General features: G+C 39.3%; 1 protein-coding gene across 2 annotated transcripts in view; it reads left to right on the top strand.

Moving 5' to 3' along the window:
* ccdc186 (coiled-coil domain-containing protein 186) overlaps positions 1-8,983 on the top strand; it is a 28,334-nt gene extending 19,351 nt beyond the window's left edge. For both annotated transcript variants that reach the window (XM_034860441.1, XM_034860440.1), the window contains exons 15-16: positions 2,027-2,246; positions 6,249-8,983. In XM_034860441.1, the coding sequence (XP_034716332.1) occupies positions 2,027-2,246; positions 6,249-6,332 (304 nt within the window). In that variant the 3' untranslated portion in view covers positions 6,333-8,983. The remainder of the gene's footprint in view (positions 1-2,026; positions 2,247-6,248) is intronic.
* Positions 8,984-11,883: the final 2,900 nt, after the last annotated feature.

Below are 11,883 nucleotides of genomic sequence, written 5' to 3'. Positions count from 1 at the left end.
TTATGACGGTGGCTTTTTTTTTTGGTAGTGCTGACGTAGCTATTTCAATTGTATTGCACCGTATACGTATTTGTTTTGCCAGTGTGTATTGCATACACTGTAACAAACAGTGTTAGGGTTTATGTAGTGCATTGGTAGTTGGTTGAATTCTGTGAGACTTACAATACCAATACAGGAAATACATTCACTATATAACAAAAGTTGGATTTTTTTATTTTTCTCACAGAGTGAAAGACTCTAAGTACCAGTATGAGTTTTATCCCCTCTTCTTCAGAGTAGACTTATAATTTACTTATTTATAAATGTAATTCTCTTCATTATGTCAAATGTTGATAAATATAGTGCATCAGGATTTAGTTTTCATCTTGGCATTGGACACCATTACTAATGCATGGAATGTCCTAAATGTCTTAACCAGAAATCCTTGGCATGTTTTCAACCTTTCCAAGAGTTCTTTCACAACATATTCACTTGACTAAAACAGGTGTAGTTAAACGTCAGGCTCTTTTTTTTTTTTTTAAGTTACCTAGTCCCAAAAGTACGACTATCCCATGTAAAATCTTGGTGCTTAACATTTAAAGAGACTTGGCTGGATCCATTAAGTTATATACTTGTTAGACCTTAATTTAGTGTATCTGTGCAGAGCCATTTTTCGCCACACATGAAGAATTAAGGCCATCACAGCATTGAAAGGGAATATACTTAAGGAGGTAGTATGTAAACTTCTCATTTTCATACTTGTGATATTTATGGTTATAATTCCTGTGTTTAATTTTTTGAGAGCTAGATAATGATCAGTAGTAGTAGCTGTAGTTAAAGTAGAAAGAAAATAATCACCTCCAATCCACACTCCAGTTATAGGGTATTGACTGGATCTTGAGAATCCTCTTCTATGCTTTCAACTCTACAACTCAGTCTCTGTGGAGAGATGCTGATTTTTACTGAGTAAAAAGCTTACTGCAGAATTTCTCTTACCGTCACAAACGTCCCTTTGCTAATCCTGCAGTTACCTATCTTCAAAAAGTCACTCTCAGACACACTCTGAATTTGAACAGTACAATACCAGTATGGGCCTAAATACTGTAGAAGTTTCATGTCAGTGCTTAAAGTATATAGCAGGGTTGAGAGCAGGTTTAGAATATTGATTAGTGATTTTTTTTCTGTAGGGCATTACCCAACCCTCTCCATCTGCCCCGCAATTCTCAGTCTTAAAAGAAAATGAAGAATACTATTGCAATTGCAAAAGCTTTGCAGTTCTAGCCTTGCACTTGTTTCCTTTATGGAGTCTAGCCTGAGCATCCTCTTTCTCATGGCCGTAAACCTGCACAGAAGAGATTTTATGAATGTGCTTCACACACTAATTTCCTAAACCATCTTCATCTTGAATATTGCTTTGTATTATCTTCCCTTCTCTTTGGTGGCATAGGACAAAGATAATGATGTAGGACGCAGTAATGAATTTCATTTACAATGGCCGCTCTCTGTTGTTCTCTTAATAGAAACACACTTGCTTGTCAGTGTTCTTTGTGCTGTGCTGAGGAAATTGGACAACAGGAAGTTTAGAGCTGTTAAGCTAATTAATTTTCCTCTCCCCCTTTCTCTGACACAAACATAACTTAACCGCGACACTCTATTATTATTGCGATGAAATATTTCATGAACATAAGGCTTTGTCTCACTTTTACACAGAAATGTAGGTAATTAATAGAATCCTGGCAGCCTATTTTAATGTTGTCCTCCTGACTGGCTCAATAATAATCTTTTGAAACTATGACCGAATGTATCCCTAACCTCTGCACAAAAGAATAACAAGCCTTTCCGCTGGAATTACTATTCCAGGAACGTCCACTGCTTTTGCTGCTGGAAATGGTTTTATTGCTCTGTAGGAGCTCCATGCTCTCACCTTTTTTAATTCCAAATTTTCTTTGCTTAACAGTCTGCAGCCGATGCCACGCATTCACTTCGTTCCCCCTCCTTTTGAAGCTCACTGTTTGACTCATCTCCTCCCCTCCCTTCCTCCTCACAGAATTATCCAGAGCTATGTGCTAAGAGAGGAGTCAGGGGCCTTCTCATCAGAGGCGTCGGACATTAACAAGGCCAACCTGAGCCGGCGGGGAGGCATCATGGCTTCACTTTACTCCTCCCACCCGGCGGACAGCGGGCTGACCCTGGACCTGTCGCTGGAGATCAACAGGAAGCTGCAGGCTGTGTTGGAGGACACACTGCTGAAGAACATTACTCTGAAGGTAAGTTCTCCCCCAGAAAGCATTATACTCCATTTTGCTATAAATGCAACAACAACAAAAATGATTGCATGCAGTCTCCTTGAAAGCCACTCAATTTGCATTGATGGATTAATTAAGTTTAGATGACCTGAGTGGATAAATTCTTGGCTGTGTCAGTGTCATGCTCCACCTTTGGAGCCACACAACCTGATGTAACTTAGTCTTGCTTTGGCAGAACATTCACTCATAACAGCATTCCGGGATAGGAGAAAAACATGCTCCGGTTTATTGGCATTTCTTTAAACCAATCACAAGAGAAAAAAACTCTTATTGAACAGATAGTCTAGCTAGCTGTCTCAATTTACCATGCATGTAGAGATCTGGGGAGGAGTCAGCCATAGTTCTCATGAATCCACCAGAGTTTAAAATTCCGACAAAAAGAAAGTGGAAATTGGCGAAAAGTGGAACGTTGTGAATATAGACCGGATGTGACTGGACTATCAATGTGTGAAGTTCATATCAGGTTGTGAATTCACAGTTTTGGTTTGGTTACACACAGGTTAGAAACACAATACAACAATATTTCTTTATTCATTCAAATGGCTCTCATTATAGCATTTCTTTGTTGGCAGTGCAGTTGATTTGCTCTTATTGCACAGGTTTCATGTTCATGTTTGTAAAAGTGTATTCTGCTATTTTAAAGTCTTTCTAAATACTTTCTACCTCTCCATATCTTAATCAAGAACTTCCATCAATCTCTTTTGCCCAGTGGTGCCTTAAGTCTGTAGGGGATTAAATAATCAAGTTTACGAAGAGGGACTTGTTTTTCTTATATAAATCAGGCCCAGTCTGCACAACAGAAGTAGCACAGATAAAAGTATGAAATCAATATTTATTTTTGTTATAAAAATTGTATTTATATATTCAGAAAAATAATAATGTAAACAATTCACAAACTGTTACAAACAACACACTGGGACATAGGAACGTGTCCCAGGGCCACAAAATCACAGAGGAAAAAACGGGAGAGAGGGAGACAACACACCACATGCAGAAAAAAACAGGCACAAGACAAGGGACCAATCACACACACAAACAAAAGAAAAGGCTACAGCAATGACCTTAAGGACTCGGCAATGCTGTGCCAAGTCTCCAAAGTCTTCTCCGGGGCTCCACCCACACATGCCGTAGAGAGTTCCATGTACATGACATCTAAAAACAAAAGGATCCATAAACTAACAGATAAGTCATGAGGTGGCTTCCAACGGGTTGCAATCATCCTCTTAGCAGCTGTAAGCCCAGCAAACTCAGCATGTTTTTGAAAGGCAGACAGTTCATTCATAATCAAAACATTGACAGTAACAGGCACAGGAACATTAATCAACACGGAAATTTGGATGCAATATTGTTCCAGAACACTCCCAGATATGTACCTTGAGCTTTAATTTGGCAGAAAGTGCATACAGGGCTTTTCATTATTTTCACGGGGGTGAGATATGTCCCAAGAATGAAATTTTAGTGAATCTGCTGATGATCTGGATTGTGAGATACTTCTGGAATGTTAGACCATACATTATGCCAGTTTATTGCCGGGTCTGGGCAATTGCGTGCCCAAATCCTCTCAATAGGAAGGCCAACTCGGCCAGATATCACCCAGAACTGATAAAGCCTGGATGCCATATCTCAGTTTTTAGGCTGCGCGGTAAATAACTTCCGAATAGGATGGATGGGCAAAGGCATCTGGCAGGGAACACCGTATGCCTTGAGTGCCAACCTTAACTGAAGGCAGAAAAAAAAAAAAAAGAGGAACGTGGCAGATCGAATGCATTTTGTAAGTCCGAGAAGGGTAACAAGCCAACATCACCAAAAATGTCTTTTAGACAATGAACTCCCCTTTGTTTCCACTGATGAGCTTTTATTCGCCTCCCACCAATCAGGAGTGCTTTATTATCGAATGGGGGAAAAAGTGGGCCAGTTACAAGCTACACGGCAGTATGTTTCAGCCAATCTCCATGTTTTGATAAAATGAGAGATAATGGGGTCAAAGCGTAACTAGCACTGTTTGTTAGAAACATTGGCAAAAAGAACGTCATGGAGTGACCAAGACTCTGTCATAGCACTTTCAAAGGTTCACCAGTAGACAGACACATCTGGACTAAACAAAGTTAGAAGGGTTCTTTACACAAAGGACCAGAAATAATGTTTAAAGTTGGGAACTGAAAGGCCAGCATCTTATCTCCTCCTCTGTAAAGTAGACATCTTTGGCTATTCTGTAGTCTCCGTCTTAATTCTTCAATAGAAATTAATTTGTCCAAGCTGTCAGATAACTGAGGCAAGTCAAGTTGATTTCACCAGCTGTCACAGTAAGATTCATCCAAAGTAACCTCATATTCACACAGATCGGAATAAAATGTCTGAAAGGATTTATTTATTTTGACAGGGTCCGTTCTAAAATTACCATCCGCAAAGCGGGAATGTCTGCAAAATAATCACTGGATCTTAATCTCATGGCTAGAAGATGACTAGTTCTAGTACCCTGAAAGTAATAGCGCTGTCTTGCTCTATGGATGAGGAATTCAGATTTCTGTTTCAGAACGTTGTTTATTACTTTCTTGACTAATGATTGTTCTAAACCTATCTAGTCACAAAAAAGCACGTTGAGACTATTGGCCTATTGTGGTGGCGCAAAGGACCCCTTTATGGTCAGATACTGCCATTCGAAGTAACTGCGCTTTATCAATTGAATGAAATAATGGAGGGGATGCAAAAGGAAAATCTATCCTGGAAAAGGATTTATGTCTACCTGAGAAAAAGGAAGGGTCCCTACAGGTGGGATTAACTGCATGCCAAATATCTATAAGCCCCAAGGTGCTTTCCCATGACTTCAGAGCATTTGTAGCCTGAGCCTGGTCACTAGGTGCCTTTTGCGTTCTGCCAATCAGTATTTGGGTCCCATACAGCATTGAAATCTGCACCAACAATAAAAGAATAGTCCGGTAACTCCAGCATTTGACTGGTGAGCATATCAAAAAAACCAAAAAAAAACGTGGTGCATATACTGACACAAATGCATATTTTCTGGCACCAAATTCTGTTCCTGGCCAGGAGCTATACCTGATTCTGATTCTGAAGTTGTCGGATAATTGGGTCATATCTCCCAAACCTTTCAAGTCAGCCTCAATCAAATTGTCTGTATGTGACTTTTTGTTTTGTTTGACAGGCTGACGTCCTTGGTTTTTGTGGTCTAATCCGGAATTCACATCATTGATGCTTATGCTAAGGAAGGAAACTGTGCCCCACAATAACTGCTTTCTGGTTCAAGTCCTGAAATAGTTGATTTAGGCCTATATTCATAATATTCATCCTCATTCAGCCCTTGTAAACTTTTTGCGGCTTCTGCATGTAAGGGTCTTTTGACAATTAAATTGAATAAGGGTTTGAACTAAACCAATTTTCCAATTCTAAAGTGACAACGTAGCCAGATGATGTACCCATAAGGAAATGTAGTGCCAGGACAGTGGAACCCTGTTAGGACTAGTTTCCACTAAAACACTCCAAAGAGCGAGGGAGTGCTGAGTGAAATTTATATGTGGATTCCTCAATACAAGCTACCCTTTCCACATAACACGCAGTCATTTGATCCTTTTAAAATTGTATTGATTAGTGCAGCTTTAGGTTTGTGCATTTAATAAAGGGAAAATCAGTTTGTGTTGTAATTCTTACTGATTACTTGCTAATCCGTTAGATTGCATGGAGATTAGTCATCAGATTAGATGGTGTGTTTACTTCAAAAATAATTAATAATATTAGTGAATCGCAACCTATTTACCACTATGCCTGTTTGCAGAGTCAGTATGCAATACATGTGCTGTAATGTAACGGATTTTATACATACTGGGAAGTGTCAAATGTATCTTGAAATCCACATCCTGTAACTATCATTGCTGATACAGTATACAGCCTCTCATGTATCGTTACTTTAATGTAGTATTTGAATCAAAAAGTCTTCACTCTCTTTAACAGGAGAATCTACAGACTCTGGGGGCCGAGATCGAGAGGCTCATAAAACAGCGGCCAGATCCTGAGGATGGAATGAGGAGGAAGTGACATAACCATGTCACAGGCAAGAGGAAATAAAGGACTAAGAACTACTTAAGGAATCTCCAACCAAATGGTTTTAACGGAACAGCAAAATTGTACATGTACACGCAGTCCTGATCTCAACATATAAAGGACAAAAATGAATGTTGGAAGTGCCAGTAGCACCTCAGGCTGCTTTTTGGAAGCACGTCTTGTACTCTTGTCCATTTTGGAGAAGGTGTCTGAACTTACTTGAACTGTCATTATTCCATCCACAATGTACCCCCTCCTCCAACACAACAAATCTTCCTCGGGCTAACCTAGTTCTCCCCCCCCACCCCACCCCCCTCGGACCAGTTGCTTTATGTTGGAAAGTCTGACTGCCTTGGAAACTAATTGACTGAAATGCCATCATTCTGAATGTATGGCAAATTCTACCGAAGAAGTAGTCTTAAAAAAATAACGACAAACACTTATTTGCCAATGAATTCATTTTATAAAAAAATATTTCTCCTCACTGCTCTTCACCGTACAGTAAGTAAACCGATTTGAGCTGCTCATTGCCCAGCATGCGCTCTCTGCTGGTCTCCTGATGTCTGTCTGCCAATAAGCCAAATGTATTTTTGAAAAGCTGCTTCTTCAGCTTGACTACCCACCGCATTCCGAGAAGAAAAAGTGAAGGAAAAAGAAACCGATCAGCCCTGGCTTGTTCGGGATCTTGTTCGGGACCTTGTGTGCCACCCGCGCATCTTCCATTAAACTTTTGCTCTGCACAGCACTTAAACGGCCAAACTGGTGAAGCAAGGTGCCTCAGATCAGCAGACCCACCCATCTGAGAAACCGGTGCTAGACTGAAGGAAGTAGTCGGTCTTTGCAATGTTTCATGCAGCCAACAGCACAGGGCCATCAGATTTGAAGTATCCCCGTGTTAAGCTGCGTACAACTGAAGAAAGTAGAATATGTTACGGTTGCAATGTAGAGCTGGTCTTGAGTTTGCCCATGTTTTGAAGGTAATTCTTTTTTTCTTTTTTTTTTTTGGCTTCAAATTGAATCCATTTTTATCGTGCATTTTCACCTAAAGCTTTCTTTTAGAATTTATGTTCTTTGCTTTTAATTTCGAAAAAATGAATACCTTAAATTATTGCCTTTCCTTCACTAATCTTTTTGTTTACCAACTGGAAACCACTTCTCTTAATCAGACACGAGCATCTTAAGCGGTTTGTTTCAGCTGCCCTAAAAGTGGATTGTAATCATCATTAGCATGCCTCATTCCAAGCGGTGGACACAGAAATGCTAACAGCTTGTAGAAATGTTTGTTGCACCCTGTGCACAATATGATCTGGTAAGGGGGGGACAAGAATAGACAAAAATATTAAGGTTTTCCTACCAAGCTCCTTTTATTTTATTTTATTTTATTTTTTGTCACGGAGTCCATTGAAGTAAAATTGTAGAAGAATCAGAGGGACGGAAGATCTGTAGCTTAGGAAAGCCAATGGAACCCATATATCCAGGGACCGTACAATGGTGTTCCTTTCATTGATTTTTTTTTTTTTTTCCTGAATGTGTTTGTGTACAAGCATATTGTTTTTATGCATGTGTATGTGCAACATGCGACTGTGCTTGTGTTTGAATATTTCAAAGTGTAAAATGCGTGTGCGCATGGCAGCATGTGTGCCTTTTTAACCTCTCGAAGCTTATGTGTTCACACCTCAGCGTCTGAGCTGATAGGCTTTCACCAGATTAACCATGAAGTTTGTTACACCCAGAGGCATAAACTTGATTTGCATTTAAACCAGCTAGTCTCTCTCTTTTTCTTTCTTTCTTTCTTTCTGCAGCTTCTTTCTCAAACACTCTCTAAAAGGTAATAGAGCAGGCAACTGGCTAATTCAACAATACTACATTTTCTTTGGTCTTTATTTGATTTCCAAAGCTGTCATAAAACATAAGCCTTCATCTTTATTGCCACAATCAGAAATAGACTTTTGTTTTATGGATGGTTATGGCTTGATATCCTTCTCGTGCAACAAGAACACATATAATACATCTTAATTCACACATGATATTGAAACTTAACCTTTTAAACTGCAGAAGGTTTAGTCCGGTTGCATTTTTATCGCTTCATATTTAGTTTTTTTGTTTTTAGATGTTTCATACATCTTTAAGAATGCAGAAATCAGCTGCTTACTGCTGAATAGGTGGAAATCATAACCGTTGGTTTTGTTTTGCAATTTCTGGGACAGAAGTCCGATACAACCTATGCAAAACACCCGCATGGGACTTCCTAATTAATTGCCCATAATTCTCAAATGTATGATTCAAGATTTCACATATTCCCACAGCCTTGAAACGAACGAAGCCATGCCGCAGCATTGTGTGAATGACTGAATAAGGATTCACTATATAGATATAAAGAAATGGTGTTGAGTATGTGTGAGTGTCAAAATGTGACATTAAATAAGAAATTTGTCATTTTTCTGTTTTTCTTCTTGTTGTACAATGATTCCCCCTGCTCTTGTTTTGTGAAATATTCAAACTGTGATTATATAATATATATATATATGTAAATATGTCATTGTGTAAAATTACAATATGTTTTTAAAAATTATGTTTCGGGATTATGTTTGTATATATGGTGTTTCCAGGGAATAAAAGGAGATGAGTCTCTTCTCTTGAATGTCCCGCAGTGTCTCATGTCATGTTTTTTTTTTGGCCATAAAGATAATGTTGACTCTTACACCTGTTCTGGTTTCTGTTTTGCAGTTACAGTGGAATAAAGTATAATTGAGCAAAGACAATCTCTCACACAGCGGCATGCAGTGTTAGGTTCCACTTCAAAGCAGCTGTGTCAGCAGTGCAGGAGGTCATGCACAACACTGTCAGTGAAACCAGCCAGCCTTCCGGATGATTTAAAACAACGCTATGGGAATCCTCCCAACATCCAAACAAAAACAAGTCTAGAGCAACTATTTTAGTGTCAATGAAAGCATAATTCTTGTGCAAGTGACCTTGTGTGAATATACATTTAAAAGTAAATCTGCATTAGCGTAACATACCTAAATCTCTGACTGAACTGTCAACGGTCAAGTTGCATTGGGGGTAAAAAGCCTCCAGGGTTTGACATGAAGAATGCATGGGGAAAAAAAACTGCATCTTGAGTCTGACATTGTTTCAGGAGTGCAATGCTAAATTGGTGGATTAATCCTAATTTTTATTTTATTTTTGCATTCCAGCTTTTGTTCACATTTTGTGCAGTCACCTTATCTGATCTTTTGGATCAAACTCATAGTTTTGTTGAAGAATATCCTTAGTCACCCTGTCCCAATAATCACAAATCCCAATTTAACATTAATTATGAGCTTACTCTTTCCCACGCATGCACATGTGCAGACATTACAAAACACCTACAGACCAACTGATAGCATCTGTCATAAGATAATGTATCATGTTGCAGGAAAATAAGACATTTGATTCCATGGACATTCTCTGCACGTATAAGTGAAAGTTCCCATTTTTTCTGCAGGCAATGGGGCACATGGTAGGTTCAGATATCCAATTTGGGCCAACGGTTGCTGACAGGCTATTTTTAGCTCACTGATAAAAGATTCTCCTATCAGCTTAGATGACCACCTTTGAATTCAGAAAGCATTGCTTGTGTCCTTTAGACACAGCAGCAGCCATGACAGTAGCTCTCAAGGTCCAGAGATAAGCCTGTCCTGTTAATTTTTTGATTTGTTTACTATATTTCAGCCCAACACAGACATGACTTCAGCTGCAACATTAAGATAAAAACATTTGAATACGAATGGCTTTCTATAATGAGTGGTCCACTTATTGTTTTTTAACTTCAGTGTTTAGTAATTCTGTGTACAAAAATAAATCTTTTTAATTGTAAATATTCCTGCATCCATCTGGTCAAACGTTAGACCCCATTAGAAAAATCAGCCCTCCAACGTGTAAAACGTCTCAGTGATGCTTTGACAGTATGCCACTCTCTTGCTCTGCCTCTTCAAAACATTCACTTACATAAGGGGGCATTTTCAATCAGATTTTAATCAAGAAAAATATTATATGCTGTGCAACATTCAGCCGAGTACATTTTTTGATGGATTTATGAATGAAATTCCTTTAAACAGCCTCGCGTTTAGTTTTTATTTCTCTGCAGTTGACAAAAACCAAGTACATTTATTCAACATTTTTTCCGGACGATTTCAACACTTAGCTCTGTTGTTTGGAAAATTGGAGAGCTGTCAGAAGAGAGAAAAACAAACACAATCGGTGCTGCTTACAACGTGTCAGCACTAGCATTTTGGGGCATTTTAGGCCTTTAATTGACAGCAAAGGGTCAAACCCCGGCCCGCTGCCTTGAGGAGTAAGCCTCCAGTCACATTCTTCTGTAGAATAAGCACTTTTAGTTTTGCAGATTGTATATTTTTCTTGAACAGCCAGTGTAAACATGCACTGGATCTACAGTGATGTACCGTTGTTACAGAATGTGACCCAGTGGCCTTAACTGAGAGGGGTAAACAGCCCCACTTTTCCTCTTTTAGACTCCTTTTACCTTGTTAGAGGACTTTGAACACTGTGAAGCCGCTCATCATGTGTGTGCAAGCCTACCTCTTGAACCCCAATGTTATTGTGAAAGTCTGGTAATCCTGCCAGGCGTGTTAAGATTATTCTTTAAAAGAAAAGGGGGTTTCAAAAGATTGCGAGGAGGGGGGGTGCTAAACTGCAAACATCTGTATCTCAAAATGCTTGCATGTGTGATAATGGTAGGGTCAGGTCTTTGGATGCATTAAAAGAAGATAACGTAGAGACCCAGGGCAGAGAAGTGGACCCCATAATAATGTTTGCAGTATCGGTGCCGTCCCGCTGGTGACTTAAAAGACTAGTTTGACATTTTGTAAAACATATCTTTTTAGTTTACTTTATGAGAGTTCGATGAAAAAATCAATATCACTCTCCAATCTTTTTTGTTCAATATGAGGTTGGGGCCAGCTTGAGATGTGCTGGTAAAGCAGGGGGTTTTGTCACTTTTGATCAAAGCTAGGCTTGCTGTCCCCCCCTGTTAACCGTTCCCTGGCATATTTAACAGACAGATATGGGAGTGGTATCTTTTCATGTGACTCTCAAAAAGTCCTCCTTTAATCACCATCTTTGTTGGCACACACATTGTCATCCTCTCCACAAAATCTTCTGGATCATTCGATGCCAAATCATCAGCTTATGGAGGCACAAAGAAAGTCAGAGTAGGTTTTTGGACCCACAGTGCATCAATGTTCTGACAGTGCCACATGATATCTGATTTGGAGTGAGAAACCAGTGGACCAATGAAAAAAATGCCATTGCCTACTTTGCTGCCTCTGGATTGAGAATGTTCCCAAAAGTCAAGAGTGTTTAGTTCCGTAGTTCATGTTTCTTTAAGTGCAACACAAATTATTATAATTGTTACATTATAAAAGTGACTGACAACATTTGCCCCAACCTTACGTGAGCCATAGTCAAAGCAAGCCAAAGCATGGCAGATGGAGACCTCTGAGCGCCAAGTTCACATGGGAATCCAAACAGATGGACACATGAA

Source organism: Etheostoma cragini, chromosome 21, assembly GCF_013103735.1.
Source record: "Etheostoma cragini isolate CJK2018 chromosome 21, CSU_Ecrag_1.0, whole genome shotgun sequence".
NCBI lineage: Eukaryota > Metazoa > Chordata > Actinopteri > Perciformes > Percidae > Etheostoma > Etheostoma cragini.
The sequence above is the reverse complement of the archived record's forward strand: the minus strand, read 5'-3'. Positions and strand labels throughout refer to the sequence as shown.